The 18,033-nt window shown below is 40.3% G+C and overlaps 3 protein-coding genes across 4 annotated transcripts; 1 reads left to right on the forward strand and 2 right to left on the reverse strand.

The window, feature by feature from the left end:
- Positions 1-1,342: 1,342 nt before the first annotated feature.
- On the forward strand, positions 1,343-5,628 carry LOC107385041 (uncharacterized). 2 transcript variants are annotated; one of them, XR_008559221.2, is made up of 7 exons: positions 1,343-1,656; positions 2,231-2,818; positions 2,897-2,998; positions 3,188-3,249; positions 4,582-4,842; positions 5,043-5,141; positions 5,273-5,628. XR_008559221.2 is itself a non-coding variant. In XM_015958637.3 (6 exons), exons 2-6 carry the CDS (start codon positions 2,239-2,241, stop codon positions 5,079-5,081), a joined length of 1,044 nt encoding a protein of 347 aa, XP_015814123.3. In that variant the 5' UTR covers positions 1,343-1,656; positions 2,231-2,238; the 3' UTR covers positions 5,082-5,628. The 2 variants fall into 2 exon arrangements, 1 of the variants encoding a protein (XP_015814123.3); XM_015958637.3 differs by having other exon boundaries at positions 5,043-5,628.
- A 1,345-nt stretch (positions 5,629-6,973) lies between these two features.
- On the reverse strand, positions 6,974-8,604 carry rplp2 (ribosomal protein, large P2). The gene is made up of 5 exons (XM_015958638.3): positions 8,487-8,604; positions 7,467-7,590; positions 7,349-7,397; positions 7,177-7,275; positions 6,974-7,102 (listed from the first exon to the last, which is right to left on the reverse strand). Exons 2-5 carry the CDS (start codon positions 7,587-7,589, stop codon positions 7,026-7,028), a joined length of 348 nt encoding a protein of 115 aa, XP_015814124.1. The 5' UTR covers position 7,590; positions 8,487-8,604; the 3' UTR covers positions 6,974-7,025.
- A 3,906-nt stretch (positions 8,605-12,510) lies between these two features.
- On the reverse strand, positions 12,511-16,021 carry LOC107385935 (adenosine receptor A1). Its single transcript, XM_015960087.3, has 2 exons — positions 15,327-16,021; positions 12,511-14,568 (listed from the first exon to the last, which is right to left on the reverse strand). Exons 1-2 carry the CDS (start codon positions 15,677-15,679, stop codon positions 13,935-13,937), a joined length of 987 nt encoding a protein of 328 aa, XP_015815573.1. The 5' UTR covers positions 15,680-16,021; the 3' UTR covers positions 12,511-13,934.
- Between the last annotated feature and the right edge of the window lie 2,012 nt (positions 16,022-18,033).

Raw genomic sequence — 18,033 nt, forward strand, 5'->3', positions numbered from 1 at the left:
ACACACACACACACACACACACACACACACACACACACACACACACACACACACATACACATACACACACGGGAATAACTGGGACCCGCGATACAAACTCGTTCTGGCTGATTTCTGCCTAAAATGTAATTTAAAAAACAAATATACAAACGAAAAATGTTTATAAACTGAACCGCTTTAAGCTTTTTAGGTTTCTATGGCTAGCTCTTAACAAACTTACGTTTAAAACTTCGTAGCTCTCCCAATTTTCTCTGCCTGTTGAAAATCCACAGCCGGCGCGCAAAGCATGCTGGGATAGCCTTGTTCTGTGAGGATACAACAGACCCATCCTCGAAATGTGGGCAGAGCGAGGACGCATTTGAGGACGTGAGAATGAGTATTCTTGGAATTCAGACAGTACTCGCCGCTGCGCTGTGACGTCATCGCACTCTTACAAGCATCCTTCCCGTGGATTCGGACACACCCATAGTCCCTCCAACGTGTCCTGGGTCTCCGTTTAGGCCTTCTCCCGGTTGGACGTGCCCGGAAAACCTTACTAGGGAGACGTCCAGGAGGCATCCTGATCAGATGCCCGAGCCACCTCAACTGGCTCCTCTCAATGTGGAGGAGCAGCGGGTCTACTCTGAGCCCCTCCCGAATGACTGAACTTCTCACCCTATCTCTAAGGGAGAGCCCAGCCACTCTTCGGCGAAAACTCATTTCGGCCGCTTGTATCTGTGATCTCGTTCTTTCGGTCACTACCCAAAGCTCATGACCATAGGTGAGGGTAGGAACGTAGATCGACCGGTAAATCGAGAGCTTTGCCTTCTGACTCAGCATTCTCTTGACCACGACAGACCGGTACAACGACTGCATCGCTGCAGATGCAGCACCAATCCACCTATCGATCTCGAGCTCTGGCTTTCCCCTCACTCGTGAACAAAACCCCGAGATACTTAAACTCCTCCACTTAGGGCAGTACCTCATAATCCTGAGCTAACAAATAAAGATATATACCAAATTATGACAACTCCAATGATCTAACTTCAAAACTCAAATGGTCACTGTCATGCATTCCACTAGATAAATAATGGACATTTATTTGTAGTTCATTTAACAAGTTTAATTATTTCTACAATATTAAATGCTTGTAAACTGAAACTAAACTAAAATAATCCCACTAAGGTGTCTAACCCCCCCCCCCCCCCCCCATATGAAATAATGAGAGTATAAGACTCTTAAATGTTATATCCAACAATCAAAATCTAAAATGTAAGAAATTCTTAATCTAGACTGAAGAGATTGGTTCCGAAAGTGAAACACCAGGAACTAAACTCAGGGGTTTTGACTTCCTGTAAAACGTGGCCAGTTGCAGTCGCGAGGTCAGGGCTCGGTTCCGGTGTTCTGTCCGAACACCGGCAGTAAAACACCGAAAAGCACGTAAGCAAAAATTCCCATACCTATCTCCGCCCCGATTTTCTCATGTCAGGTGACGGCAGTTTACAGGTGAGAAGAAAAAGCACCAGCGACGTTCTCCACTTGTGGGTGAGGAGCCGGAGTCCGACAGGTAGCCGAACTTTGGAGTCTGCTGACTTCATTTAATAAAAACCTTCCAGTCTGCCTCCTGACGCTCATTTGAGAAGCTGCGAGGGTACAAAACTCAGGAGGAAGTATCCGGTGAGTTCACAGAAAAGCTACTTGAGCTGGTGGCTAAACATGCTTTCGTACAGTTCTTCTTTTTCCGAGTTTCGAGCAGTAATTGAACGTCTCTTCGTTCAACGCCGCTTTTTTGTTGTTGTTGTTATAAATAAGATTAGATGTATTGTTTTGTAGACTAATTCATATAATTATGAGTATTTATTTTATTTACTGGCTATTAATAGAATTGTTCAATCAATCCAGTTTCCCTAATTTCAACGGCATTTCCGGGTTGCATTTGGCAGCAAGCAGCCCATTGAAAAATAATCTGCAGACTGTCGTTTTCTTTGTAGTGTGGGGGCTTCAGGATTAGTGATTACAGTTTATTTTAAAACTTTGACATAAAAAAAGCACACCCAAACAATAAAATTGTTAGTAAAACCAATCAAAAACAGCCTGGAATATTCAGAAAATAAAGTGTGGCATTTTTGTTTGATGATTATCCTAAATAGTTCAACGAAATACAAGAAAAATAATCCAGCCTTTTCTGACAGGGAACAGCTTTTGTTGGATGCAAATCTGATCGTTATTGTTTGTGATATATTCTTGTCAGATCCCATCATGGAAACGCAGACAGCAAAACGACGGCCTGAGAACGGCCAGCTGATCTTTGTTCCTCATAAAGACACGGTACGTCTCCTGGAGGTCTACGTCAAACGTAGCCTCAGCCTGAATGAAGGTGCGCTGGGAGCAAAGCATTATGGGGGGAAAGAAAAGTGGGTGACCATGGCCAGCAAAACAAGGAGATCCTCCAGCGATCCCTCCCTTCATCTGGCTGAGCCAGTAACACTCAGGGAAAGCAATGCATCCCTTGTGTTTGAACATTCAGCAGATCCACCTGAGAGACTTCCTGAAGAGTCTGAGAAACCAACCAAAAAGTCAAAAAAGAGCAAGAAACCCTCTCTTTGGAAGACCTTTTTAGGCTTTTTCTCACGGAAGAATGAGGAGGATGAAGATGGTCCATCAGAGGTTTCTGTTGTCTCTGAGCCAGTGACCACCTGCCTCCCAACAACATCAGTCGCTTCTCAAAAGAAGCCAACAAGGAGAAAGTCCTTGAAGAGGACATTGTCCAAACGGCTTTCTAAAAGAGCCAGTAGACTTAGCAGAGATCTGACTCCTGCTGATTTCACCAAAGTGCAAGGTATGTGATGCTTAATGCAGTAGATATTGATTAATTACTAATGTAACATTGTTTATTAACCAAACCTCTGCTTAACAGCTGTCGAGCCAACGTACTATTACTATGAAAAAGTATCTGAAGAACTGGAAAAAATTGTGCACGAGGTCAAAGAAAAAGAAGAGGCTGAAACTCTTTCAGATGGTAAGGGACCTTCTTTCATCAACAAGCCTTAAAAGGAAGTCATAGCCAAAGCCAACCAGAAAGTTAAAGCTACCTTTAAAATGGATTCCTGTTAAACACATTCAGCAATAATAAAGATTTTAGTGGTGTGAATATTAAAACCTTTGATCATATGAATAATCCCTTGCTTTTATTTTTCTTTGGTCTCAGCTGAAGTCCTCCAAAGGATCATCACTCTGACAAAAGAACAGGGTGATGCCATCCATGACAAGGTTTGTGTTTCCTTGTTTTGTGGCAATAGAGGAAGAGGGTTATGTGAGCAAATGTTGATCTATTAAACCAGCTCTGAGGTTGTGTGACTGCTGCAGTATGGTCTGACACGGTTTTTCATATAGTGTTTATGGGCTGCGGTAATGATTACTGTCAACAACAAACATCCTTTATCACAAAGAAAGCAGGCTAGAATTTAAATTATTTTTAGATTAAAACTTTTAATTTTGTGTGGATGTATATTGTCTAAGAAATTGGACAGTTTTGCCTACATTATATCACAGTACAGGGTCAGACTATCACTTTTATGGATTTCTAAATTATTTAAGCCTAGAAATGTTGGCCAACCGTAGCGGTAGCTAAAGCGTTTTGCTGTGCAGGTCGGTCCATCGTAGCCTCATGTGGTCTACCATTGCCTGGTCAGTTTTGTGTCTGGCCAGTCAGTGCTCTACGTTGTTGGGCGGCCCCTGCAGTAGAGCTGCGATGAAAAAAAATTACAAAGATGCAATCGGCTCTTTTAAAATGGCATAGGGAGCCTAAGTCACGCCCATCTACTCCTGGAAGAACGAAAAAATGAATGCAAGTCAATGAGGCTAAAACGCTATTTTCTAATTCCAATAGTTTTGTGCCATGGATTTCACATATGATGTCCGCAAATTTTCAAAGAAGCATTTTGACTTCAACAACGCGCTGACGCCATATATGCGACGTGCCGATTTCTGGTGTGTAGTAACGCTAATTACAAACTTTTACAAGCTGATAAATCTCAAAGTACGTGACTGGCAGGGTCGAAACACACACCATTACTTTTCATTTAAATTGCAGTACAACGTGTGCGATCCAGGGCGTAAGGCAAAGCAGATTAGAAAATAGCGTTTTTAATCCCGTTGACTTGCATTCATCTTTTTGTTCTTCCGGGAATCCATGGTCCGACCGGAAAGGGGGGAGACTTAGGCTTCCTATTGGCATCAACTTAGGATGATGTAGACTTGAGCTTTTCTTTGAGACATGAGTAGATATAAAGGTACTTGAGTCATTTATTGTATGTATTTGCCTCACCTTCAGTTGTGTATGGCAGACTGCCCTGTTGACTGATTGCTGTAGCGATGAATACGTCCCATTGTTCATTACTCTGATTGGACCAATTGTGAGCTCCATCTATGGGTCTTGGCCAGACTGAATAATTACATATGTAGGATACAATGGCTTGCCAGGCTAACATAATTCCTGAAAGGGGAAAACTCCAGATTGCTGCTTAAAAGCTTTAAGCCATGGACATTGAAAAATCTATGAGGTGCTTGTCCTGACTGGACTTCTCTCCTTAACTCCTACAGCTAAAAGATAACCCCACCCTGAGCAACTTCTTCCAGCAGATGTCTTACTCCTCCTTCCAGAAGCTGGCCGATGCTTATCTAGAGAAAGAAGCAACGCCGACCCAGAGGCCTCCCACTGTGCCGCCCACTGCACCAGAGCTGGTCAAGCTGGCCTTCACTCTGGATTTCACTGCCAGGATAGCTGGGCTTTCCAAGCAGAATGTTGGCCACATCACTTGTCTCGGGAACCGTTATCTGAAGGATCGATTTAAATACCAACAGGTGAGGATTAAGGACAGATACTACATTTGAACAAACTTATTCTTTTACTTTTACCAAAATTATCGTTGGATCTGTGTTGTTATTGCTGTAAAAAACTTTCAGTGTGTGGTGGACATTTAAAAGACTAAAATGGTAAATTGTTTTATCATCACTGGGAATAAAACTGGGATATTAATATTTTCTTTGTTTGTTCCTTTCAGGCTTGTTCAGATCATCCGTGGTCCGACACTGAAGACTGAGATCCTGAAATCGTTTCACACAAAAATCTAAATCTGAGCTACTTTCCTCCCGGTCCACATGTGGGTAAAGATGTGTGTGCATGCATACGTTCAACGTTTCAAATGCATGCACAAAAAACTACCAAACACCCACTTTAAAGCTTCTTCATAATTTATATATATATAATTTGTTTCTTTTTTTTACATTTTAGCTCATGTTTGTGGAAAACTTGCTGCACCAGGATGTTTGAGTTCTCTGAGTGAGGGCGTGTTTAGGTTATAGCTGAAGTGTTGCTTCAGGGATCCGTTTACAGAATTTTATCTAAGGAGCACGCCCACAACAGAACTGTCCTGCAAAAGCACTGAGTCAGAATCACAAGTAGGTGATTCCCAATGTGACACTACAGGAAAAGCACCAATAATTGAAGCAACTTCGTAATAATGTACAGAAGATAAACTGTGAACATGTTTTAAATATCTTTGGGAGAATGAACATCAAATGTGTGTATTATGAATGCAGGCGTTCATAGTCATTTTTTTAATAAACAAATAATTGATCCATCATCAAGCTACTTTGTCCATCTATAATCGTGTGATAAACAAATTAAAAATAAAACTGTCCAACAGTCAATAAAACCCGTATACAGATAAATCTGTAATGACAAGTTCAACGAGATGAGTCACTGTTCAAATAGCTGGAGGTCACAAAGCTACTTGAACTTGTTTTGGAGCATGCCAAGACATTTAGCAGGGCCTTTTATTTTGTAGTGAACTTTGACGAAGTCCTGGGTGGCAAAAGTTTTATTTTTTAATTAAAAAATTATGAAAATTTGAAGAGACTCGAATTTCAGGTGGGTAAAAAGAATGGTGAACATCACGCTGTATATATTGATGCTCGTGCACAAGAATGCTCTTGTGAAGGTTGCGTGGAAGATGTGACGTTATCAGCTGAATGATTTACGAGAAACCACACCAACATAAACCAAAACAAACATGTTTACTGTTTTGCAGCATCTGAAGTACATCATCAGCTTAATGTGCCAAGTAATAAAGAGTGTGAGAGAAGATATGACTTCCAGTCATGTAATTTGAATAATGCCTCTCAGCTGCAAAACAAGTGAGGACTGATATCTAGTCCAGTCTTACACGCGTCTCCTCCAACAAAAACATCACCTGTACGATGAACATGAAGCAGAAGTCCTCGTCTGGATTTACTGCTCAAACGATGGAGTACTTGTCATCAAACCTTCATGATTTAATAGTATTAATTATTCTCATGAGTGTTTCAATAATCCAGATTTCTGTCAAGTTTACAAAAGGTGCTACATGACAGGTGTCACAAGTACCATGACTAATGAATTAAGCAAACACACACACACCATCTATAAATGCACATGGTGACTGCTTTGCTGCAGAGGCCAGCATGCCTGCACAACTCTGCTTTTAAAATGCAGTTTTGAGTTAATATTTTTCGACAAAAATAAAGTGAACACTAAAAACGTAATCATTTTACCTCAAGAAAAAAGAACCACTGCTTAATTATATTGTCTTTACATTGCATAACTGGTTTAAGGGGTTTCTAGGAAATTCAAGTGCAAACATGCCTTGAAGTTAGAACATAGTGTCCTTTCTTTTTAACAAATACACAGAAAAAAGTATTTATGTACAGCAGCTCTTTGGCTCCTTCAGCCCTAGTATTAGGAGTTAACAGGGCTTTTGTGGTTTTAGATATTACAAGACTGAACACACACGTTTATGATTGCATAATGCCATCTGGATGTCTCATCTTTACCACTCTTAGGAGAGAGAATAACCTTTACCAAGAATCCTTAGAAATGATTAAATTTAAAAACTTAAATGTTTTTGAGTACTTACTGTTTTAAAATTCTAAAATAAATCCAGGACCAAAAGAATGTGTGTAAACCTTTTACATTTTTATTGCTTTTTATACAAAGAGAAGGAAGATTAATCAAAGAGCCCAAAGCCCATATCTTCGTCTGACTCTTCTGATTCTTCTTTTTTCTCTTCCTTTTTCTCTTCCGCTGCAAAGCAAATTAAAGTCAAATGTTAATGTTGGAAAAAAGTTAAAGATATTACTACAGGCATAATTACGTACCAGCAGCAGGGGCAGCCCCAGCTCCAGCGGCCCCACCAGCAGCAGCGGCAGGTGCCACTACAGCACCACCTGCTGGTACAGAGGCTAACTTGGAGAGGCCTGTGACCAAAAGAAAAACTCATGAAACTGCAGGACACTGAACTTAGCATTTTCAGTTTTAAGAGCCACTAACCTGAATTCATGACGTCATTGATGTCCTTTCCATTCAGCTCACTGATGACCTGTTGAGAAAATAACATTTAACCACATGGAAAATACATAGTTTCAACAGTAAACCACCAACAACATACTTTATTCAAGCGTTCGTCATCGGCCTCAATCCCCACGCTACCTAGGATGTTCTTGATGTCCTTTGCAGAGGGGCTGGTGTTTCCACCCAGTGAAGCGAGGAGGTAAGCGGCCACGTAACGCATTCTGACACAAAAAATAATCAGGTTTATTTCAAAGAAAATGAATGAAAGCAACATTAGAACTTCCTAAATTCCCTAAATTGTATTTATTTTGTAGTTAAGAATCAACCACTATCAGAGATTTAAATTTTTTTTTATATTAACTGGCCTAGTTTCCAATAACAAACCTACTCAAATTGATTTCATCATAATCCTGTCATTTCATAATGCTTTGTTAAAATGATTGCAGACATTAACCTACATTTGCTGCAAATTCTTCCCAGCCCTTAATAGTAAAATGTTTCACTGCCTCCCCTATTTGCGTTGTTTAACCCCTGAATGATATGATATAAAATATAGTTTAGTCTGATTAATGTAGAAAGTGACCAACTAAATCAATTGCTAGCTGCTAACAGGCCCTCTAAAACTGGTGCTAGCAAATGACAATATTTTCGAATTCACTTTAGATTCAGTTTAAATTATTACAATACAACAGTCAGTTTCTCTGTTGAAGCAAATAAGCACAGAGCGACGGGACTTCATACTTAAGGCACCGAGTGGTTAGCATTTAGCAAGCAGATGCTAGCAAACATCAGCTTTAGTTTAGTGTAAAATGGTACACGACTTTCATAAATGCATACATGAAGACGTTTGACTTAAAGGGCTGCTTGAAAACTGTTGCCAATACATTGCAGCAAAGAGCACATTTTGGTTCTGAGCGTGTATCTACGTTATTAGTGTTTAATGGCTAAACGAAGCAGCATGGCGACCGACAGTTTTACCATTTCTGGCTACGCTGCAACAAACGAGGAAACATTGGAAACACATTTAACTGAACAACTGAGGGAGATAAACGTCTAAAACGCGATGTGACTGAAAAGAACAAACAATATAATTCATAACTCTCAATTTTGGACTTACTTTTAAGTCTAAATAGACACGAAACGTCGGTCACGCTACGAAATCCGGAAGAGAAGGAGAGGCGGAACCGGAAGTTGAAAGAAGTTCAGTGCGTTAATTTAATTGGTTGTAATAAAACAATGGTGTCCAATCATGTTCCTCCAAGGCCAATCTCAGGTTGTGTGGAGATATGATTTCTTTATTCTTTATTTAACCAGGAAGACCCCATTGAGGTTAAAAGCCTAATTTTCAAGGAAGTCCTGGCCAACAGGCAGCAAAAGTTACAGTTACAAATTTTTCAGCGACACATATATGTTATGTACAAAATTACAGAAGGCAGTTACAACACAGGGGATCCATCTCAAGGGCTCTCAGTCTGGTTTAAAATGTGTTCAACGAAGTAAACTCCGTTAATTTCCAGTTTTCCTGCAGCCTGTGCCATGCAGAAGGAGAAGAGTGAACGAAAGCCTTTACACAGTTCGGCGAGAAAACAAAACCCAGAGTAACGATTGATTGCACGCAGACTGTGAAAAGTTACACTTCTCCATGAGATTAAGTTACAGACTTAATTCGGAAGTAAGCTAAGCATGGCCTTATAAATGAAAGTATACCAATGTCCCAACCTCCTGGTGGACAAAGAAGGCCATCCCACTCGGGATGCTAATATGACCCACAATGATGGGTTGTGGTCTAAGTTAGTAATAAACCTCAGCGAGGCATGATAAACCACATCAATCTTACAAAAACACTGTGCTGAGGCATTCATATACAAAAGGTCTTCACTATCCAGATTAGACAGAAATATTGCAGTAACTAGTTTTTTTTGTTAGTTTTTTTTTTTGCCAAAACAAAAAAACTATATATCTATATATCTATAACTAAATATATAATCTTATTATTTTTTATTATATATATATTTAACACTGTTTTGAAAAAGAAACCCAGTGTGAGTTTGAGTTTCTTCACAAGATTGTCTATATGGAGCTTGAAGAGGGAGTGATCGTGCCAGACTCCATGTATATGTGTGGACCACCTCTATGATATTTCCCTAAAGAGTGGTCACTGAGGGCATACTTAGGTATTTTTAGAGTTTTAAAACAACATTAGCTTAGTCTTGTCAGCACTGAGGACCAATTTTAACTGCAGAAGGGTTTGTTGGACCACATTAAAAGCTTTCTGTAGTAATTCAAGTGGGGGATGTTCCAAAACAGTAAATGATTGTGTCATCAGCGCAAAAGTGCATATTAGGGTAAAGAAAAGGCCAGGCTACGTCACACCAGCGTTTAAATATAAAGCTTCGAACAAAATTAAAATAAATCAACATGTACTAATATGATCAATAATAAAAAAATAAGTCCAAAGAGAATTAAACATTTTAATTTTGTTTTACTTTTATTTGTGAATTCAACAAAAGATTGACAGATATGTTCTTGAATACAAGTTCTTTTTTATTGCTGCTGTAATATTCAGAAACATTTACTGGCATACTGATGCCACCAGACATTACTAATCGATGTAATTTCCATAGACTGAACTTCTATTTTATTTTATTTTTTTCCTGGACAAACTTCAAGAAGTGTTGCAGAAATAATAATCAAAAGAAAGAAAATTATCTTTTATATAGCGCCTCTCAAGATAAAAATTGTGAGGCGCTTAACAAGAACAAAAAATTCAAAATACAAAAAAATTAAAAATCTTTTAAAAAAAAAAAGATTTGAAAATATGATTGAAATTCATCCTTCTCTTCTGCTTATCTGGATTCGGGTCACGGGGGCAACAGCCTAAGTCGAGAGGCCCCGACGTCCCAGATTGGAAAACTGCTACAAATTAGAAGAAAAAAAAAATATATATCTATATATATATATATATATATATATATATATATATATATATATATATATATATATATATATATATATATATATATATTTATTTATATATATATATTAAAAGGAAAATTCATTTTTGTTGCTGTTTAATGACAACTGGATTACTTACACACAATGCATTTCCACTATTTAACAGTCAGTAACAAAGTTGTGAAGTTACTGTTAAAGCTGCTGACATAGTTTCCGAGCACGTGGGTTACCTATTTTTGCCTTTAATATTGTAGAAAAACAAAAAAGTGACATTACAACCTTCAGATCATTATTTTTTCAAACGTCTTACAGTTCAGCCAACTCCTCGTGTCTCTCTTGAGTGAAGAGCCACTCAAATACAGAAATCACCAAATCTGACACGAACTCTTCTGCCTTGTTCACGTTTGACACATACCAACATTTATATAGACATTCACACAGAAGCACGACCACAAAGAGAATCAAAAATCCAAGAAAGATGTGGTCCATAAAATAATTAGCTTTTTCTTTGAAGGTCCACTGCACCCATGGTAGCGCACGCCGACTTTCTCCGAGTTTGCTGAAGTGCAGCAAGGCTTCGTCCACATTTTCATCTGGAGCCTCAGGATCTTGACTGCCATCTGCTTCATCAGCGTTAGCCATTTTCCTCAAATGTAAGTTTCTCTTTGATTCTTCAGGGTATCCAAAATAAAAATATGTTAGAGTGTGCATTTAATGAAAGTGAGAACAAACATGTAAAACACAAATATAAAGAGTCTTACCTTTAGAAGATTTGTTTTGTAGACCGGGTCAAGACATAAAATGAACCCAAAATATAACTTTCTGCCTTTTTCAGTCTACGTTTAGGCCATGCTTCTTTTACCAGTGTGTTACACCACCAACCGCAGACACCGTGCTCAAAGTAAATCCCAGTTGGTTGTGTGGGACTTAAGACCAGGGCTGAGGATTAAACCAGACTCAGCAGTTTCAAATCCCTCAGATGGATGAAGGTGACAGATGCTAATACAGGCATTATTTACAACCACACAGGTTTCTTTTATTTAAAAATCACAAAAGTAAACATAATTGTAAAGTTTTCATTTTCAGCACATAAACTGTGGTTTTTAAAGGTGGATTTTCCAACATGATTAAGAATTTAAATGTTATTGACTCCCGAGGCTGAAATCAAGCAGAAGTCAAATTAATGACAAAGCAGAACCTTTAGCTGAGACTTTATCACAGTTTTACAGTTGGAGTACATCAGGATAATTGCGCTCGCTTAATTTGTTCAAATGCTCTAGCCTTTCACTTCTCCGCCACAGCTTTTAAATTATGGCTCGAACAAACTAAATTAGCACCGCAGATTTCTGCCTTCTGTGATAAATGCAGAATTAGCTGCTTTTGTTTGTCTTGTTCCATTTGAAAAAGTAACTGAATGATTAATTTGCAGTTTGAACACTGCCTTGTTATTCCCAAGTACAATGAATGATTTCCACATAAAACCAAAAGCAGGAAACTTATTGATTTTTCTCTGTGCATTAAGAATTTCACATTATGTAATGGATTTGTAAAGTATCTGCACATATGCAAAATAAGCATTTATCACAACTTTGTAAAAAATATTTTCAATTAACACCACCATGTTTTTAAAACTTTACAAGATTTATAGGTGCAATTTGTAAGAAGTACATCCTGTGGTCAAATGTGGGTAATTCCTTCCATTTTTTAGGCAAAAATATTACTCTCTCACTCTTGTTGCGTGAGTTTCATGGCTGTTGCCACTTGGGGCAGGACCTCATCCCTGACCCAGAGAAGACAATCATCCTTTTTTCGACTTAAGATCATGGTCTCAGATTTAGAGGAGGTGATTCTCATCTCAGCTGCTTCACACTTAGCTGCGAACCGCTCCGGCAAAAGCCGGAGATCACATTCTGATGAAGCCAGCAGGACCACATCATCTGCAAAAAGCAGAGACCTGATCCTCAGGGCTCCAAAACGGATGCCCTCCACACCTTGGCTGCGCCTAGAAATCCTGTCCATAAAGGTAATGAACAGAATCGGTGACAAAGGGCAGCCTTGGCGGAGTCCAACTCTCACTGGGAACGAGCCTGACTTACTGCCCGCAATGCAGACCCAAGCTCTGACACCGGTCATACAGGGACCTAACAGACCATGTCAGAGGGCCTGGTACCCCATACTTCCAGAGTACCCCCCACAAGGCCCCCCGAGAGACGCAGTCGAACGCCTTCTCCAAATCCACAAAACACATGTAGATTGGTTGGGCAAACTCCCATGCACCCTCCATGACCTCCCTAAGGCTACAGAGTTGGTCCAGTTTTCTACAGCTAGGACAAAAACCACATTGCTCCTCCTGAATCAGAGATTCAACAATCTGACGGACCCTCCTCTCCAGAACCCCTGAATAGACCTTGCCAGGGGGGCTCAAGAGTGTGATCCCCCCGTAGTTGGAACACACCCTGCGGTCCCCCTTTTTAAAAAGGGAGACCACCACCCTAGTGTGCCAGTCCAGCGGAACTGCCCCTGATGATATTGCAGAGCTGCGTCAGCCAACACAGCCCTACGACATCCAGCGCGAAAGTCGTGCTCCATGGTCTCACCGAACTCCTCCCACGCCCGAGTTTTTGCCTCCGCGACACCCCGAGCTGCATTCCGCTTGGACTGCCGGTACCTATCAGCTGCCTCTGGAGTCCAAAAATATCTGGAGGCCAAAAATATCTGACAGAACTCTTTCTTCAGCTTGACAGCATCCCTAGCTGCTGGTGTCTGCCAGCGAGTTCAGGTGTTGCCTCCACGACAGGCACCGACAACCCTGCGGCCACAGCTTTAGTGGGCCACCTTAACAATAGACTCCAATCTAACCCCACTGATAACTGACAAAAGAGGAAAGCTTGTTGGTGATCAAGATGTTTGATAACAGTTTAAAGAGCAAGTCACCCCCTACCAGACTGTTACTCAACTCCCACTTCCTGTTTGAAAAATGCAACAAATGCTGTTCCCTAGCAGACCGAGAGGGTGGAGCCACTAACAAATACACACACTCACGACATTGTGACCTCATAATGTACCATTTAACATCATAGTGTACCTCTTAGCCAATAGCGACGTCAGATTTAAATTCAAATGCAGTGCTGAGTTTTTACCTGACAACAGTGCAACACTGACAGTTTTAGGCAGGATATTTAAATTTTAACTAAGATGCACTAAAGTGCTGAATTATTGACCACACGTGTCTGCAGCATGATCAGACACTCATTTACATAGTTTATGAGCAAAAAAAAATGTTGATTTGGAGTGAATTGCTCCTTAAAGACTTATGTGGTAAATGAGTTTTAAAAAACCATGAAGCATCTACTGTTAGAATTTTACACAACATTCTTAACACAGCAGTGAATGACAGCCAATCAGACTAATGGACATGTAACTTTTTATTAGCTTTTTCTCTCATGTACTCAAAAAAACAGACTTGAATCAAAAGCGAACATGTCACCGGATGCCATTAAATGCTGTCTTTTCCTTATTGGGATGGTCTTTTGTGGTTCTTGTAATTTCACGATTATTGTGAAAGTTTTCCCGCTGTGTAACGCTGGAGAGGGAATTTCAGAAGTCTGTGTTACAGCTTTGCTTTTGTCTTCTCAGGCATAACTGTAGTGATGGATGGACAGGAAGTGCTCTCTGTTGACTTGCACAACATGCAGCGACGGAGTACTTGGATCAGCGTGAGACGGAAATGCTTTATCCTGAATGCATAAACCATCGGGTTGAGGACTGAGTTCAGGTGGGACATGATAATTCCTCCATATGTGATGGCTTTTGGTACAACACACTTTGGGCAAAAGAAGCTGATGCAGTTCATTATGTGTAATGGCAACCAGCAGATGATGAAAAGAAAAACCACCAAAGCCAATGATTTGGCTAGCTTCAGCTCCTTTCGGTAATACTTCTGTCCATCACAAGTGGCCTCAGCTCGGCGGTTAAGCTGTTTTCGGATCACTCGGAATATCTCCCCATACAGAAGGATCATTATGGTCAAAGGTACCACCACCCAGCCAAAGAAATTAAAGTATACCATGTAGTCAATCCCAATCACGTTCAAAAATGAGCAAACTATCTCACTAGAGCAGCTGATGTTTCCATGGTTAAGGTTGTTCCAGCCAGTCATTGGAACCAACCCACTGAGGAAGGAGAGGGTCCAGCACAGGCAAATGGCTACAGATGCCCTCCCTGGGGTCATTATGATGTTGTACCTGGGCAGCATCATCAAAAAAAAAAAAAAAGAAAGAAAGAAAGAAATGTTAGGTTTTCCAATCATCTGAGTGCATCCACAGACAACCGCAATGGCATTTCTTTGAACCAGCTCCAGATTTGAAATTTATCTGAAGCATTTTCTCGAGTGCCAGCATTTAACATCAGGGTCCAGCTGATAAACAAACATTAGCATAAGGACCTGCCAACTCTCCGAGCAAAATATAAGTAATTTAGGCAGGCAAGGACATTTTAATTTCCTTAAAAGGTTTGAGTGTCCAGCGCATTGATTTGCATGAAACCGGGCAATAATGAACAGGGCTACTCTATGTAGATTTAAAACACTGAGAAACTCTTTCTGACTGAAAAAAGGCATTTTATACTTGAAAAACTTCACTTTAATGATCTGTGTCAACAAGTTGCATCAAATTTACCAACCCTGATGAATATTTAAATCCTTTACCATCAGCCCATGGGACATAACTATCAACCACATTACAGCCACGTGACCCAGTCTCTTAAAGGGTTAAGCACTTTCCTTAAAACAAATTTTGAGCAGTTTGAACCAAAAATTGAGAACTCTCTTCTAGAATTAAACATACAACCACATAATTCCAACATACATTAGTAATATTCATTCCCATTCATATATTCACTTCCATTTAACCCATTTTGACCAAACTAATCTTTATATTTTCAAATTAATTTTACAATAAACAAATGTTAGTTTTCAGCTGAAAGTGATAAAACGGGTTTTCACCTTGTGGGAATCTTGATGCGCAGAAATCTGTCTATGGCTATTGCCAGGAGGGAGAGGATGGAGCTCTGGGTGATGCTCAGCAGCAGGCAGGAGAGGAAGAGGCATGTGTAGCACGGAGTCTTGAATCCCATGTCGATTACGATGGCCAGAGGGATGACCAAAACTCCAACAGCAATGTCAGCCACAGCCAGAGAAACGATGAAGCAGAAAGTGGCGTTGTGCAGAGCTCGGTTCATACACACCACCAGAACCACCAGAATATTCCCCAGGGCAGAGGCCACAGCAATAGCTGTCTCAATGGAGATGTACCCCATGTCCACCTGCTTCTGTTGCTGGACTCCTGGCGAGGACATCTTTATAAATCTCTGTGGTTGTAACTTCCTCTCTCAGATCATAAAAACAACAAATTGGCAGTTTACTCCTCTCTCCACTTTGGGGTTTCTCTCAGCAAACACATCCTCCAGTAAACAGGGATAACTTCTTTCCTGGCACATTTGCACAGTTAATGGTCATGCAGGCGCTCTGAATGATCAATCCCAGCAACAAATTCAGTCTCCGTAGAGGACTGGTTACCAGTGCATCACCTCTCTTTCCTACCTCTCTCCCTCCTTTTCACTCACAAGTCGGTATTCAATGAGCCACAACTCGGAGGGGAGGGACTTTGTTTTCTGCAGCACTCTGCAGCAATAGTTCTGCTTGTGGAAAATTGTGTGTGTGCGTGCGTGCGTGCGTGCGTGTGTGTGCGTGCATGCGCGCGTGCGTGCGTGTGTGTGTGTGTGTGTGTGTTTGTGTGTGTGTGTGTGTGTGTGTGTGTGTGTGTGTGATTGTGCGGTTTCTGAGAAGAAATTAGGACTATAATGATTGGAAGGATGCATTTAAGCTGTAAGAATGTAGGGATGCATTAGAACGGATCTGATCTATGATAATTTAAATGAGTGTGTTTTGCAGTGAGTGCTCTTGAAAAAGGAAAAAGAAAAACAATGTTACCAAAAAAGAAAATGAGAAGACTTCGTGGCCAGCCGAATAGCTAAGAACTCTAGCACACAAGTACTGTAGTGCTGCACTCTGACGCTGGATGAGTTAAAATTAATCTGATAACTTGATATCACGAATTTCAGCCAGATTATTCTTATTATCTGTAGCGATAAATATAGATTTACATCTACATTTCAAATGTGGCGTAGATTGAGCTTGTTTATAATCTTATCTTTAATCGGGGCACCACCAGTTTCCGGAACTGGACCGTTGGATTTAATATCTATATCTTCGCAATAGAATCAGTCTCAGAGTTAACACCACAAATTAATCTTAAAGGATGAATTCTTGACAGAATGCGCCGATTATTCCCAAGAATTGCTAGACAATGATCAGGCGTTATTTACGTTTTGTGTGTTTATTACAAACATCAGTTAATACATTGACAAAAGGACCAAACACAGTTTATCATTTCATGCATGGAATTAAGACGACTGTTAACCCAAAGCTTTATGGCAGTGATATGGAATAACTGATTTGTAATAAAGTGGAAATTTGGTGACACATAGGATTATAGTAACTATTAGGAATAATTTCTGAAAGGAGAACCAAGGGAGGGTGTGTGGTGTGTGTGTGTGTGTGTGTGTGTGTGTGTGTGTGTGTGTGTGTGTGTGTGTGTGCGTGCGTGCTTGCGTGCGTGTGTGTGTGTGTGTGTGTGTGTGTGTGTGTGTGTGTGTGTGTGTGTGTGTTTGTGTGGCTCATTATGGCAGAAGAAGGAAGGGGATCTTGAAAGCTAAAAGTGAATCTGGGGTCGAAATAAAACGCGCCATAAAGAAATGAACTAATCTGAATTCACTAATCGGGTTTAGCACAAAAGTCAGCCAGATGAGATGCTTCACACACCTGCTTTCCGTCGCCGGAAGGGTGGCCAGTAGCTCCAACAGCCTTGGGTTCCTGGCTCGTGGCCTTTTTGGATTAAATGGTGCTGGCTCCCTGGTCAGTCAACGTCGGTCGTGGAAAGGGGAGGATATGGTAATCCTCGATCATGGCTTGACTTTTCGGTTCCTCCAGCTATACCAAACGTGGAATTCAGATCGCGGGCCCAAATTATCCCAAATTGAGCTGAATCATCAAACTGTTCCAAATTGCTTTTACTCTTAATGTGAGAACTCGACCAAACACGCAGACTTCCGGTTTCATGTAGGAAGTCAAAAAAAAAAAAAAAAAAAAAAAAAACGGAGTTGCTTCTAAGTTTTATCGTAACTTTTGAGAGCTAATTACTTGACAACTGTAAAGCGCCGGGTTATCTGTTGCTGGGCCCAGATGGAAAAGCCCAGCAGAGGTTCACTTAAGGCATCTTTCTTATCTGTTCTGCCACTCGAGGTCTGAACTTATGGCTTTATATACTTTCTTTTTGTCACACCCACATGTATTTCACTCCTTGATGGCACTGTGGCTCTTTCACATAACCTCTGCCTTTCCAACAATGATCACAATTTACCAAAGTTGGTCCAAATGGGGGTCAAAGTATTACTTCAAACAGAGAGGTACTAAATTTATGTCTTAAAACTGGACAGTTTTACCATTAGCATGAATTTTAACTTGAGAAACACCAAATGACAGAGGTTTAACATAAAAGGAAACACAAAACAGTTTATGTCTGTGGCTGATAAGATTTTCTCTTAGAGCACCTTGATTTCTAATTTAAGGGTAAACAACCCAAATACCTTCT

This window comes from Nothobranchius furzeri, chromosome 3 (genome assembly GCF_043380555.1).
Source record: "Nothobranchius furzeri strain GRZ-AD chromosome 3, NfurGRZ-RIMD1, whole genome shotgun sequence".
NCBI classification, from domain to species: Eukaryota; Metazoa; Chordata; class Actinopteri; order Cyprinodontiformes; family Nothobranchiidae; genus Nothobranchius; species Nothobranchius furzeri.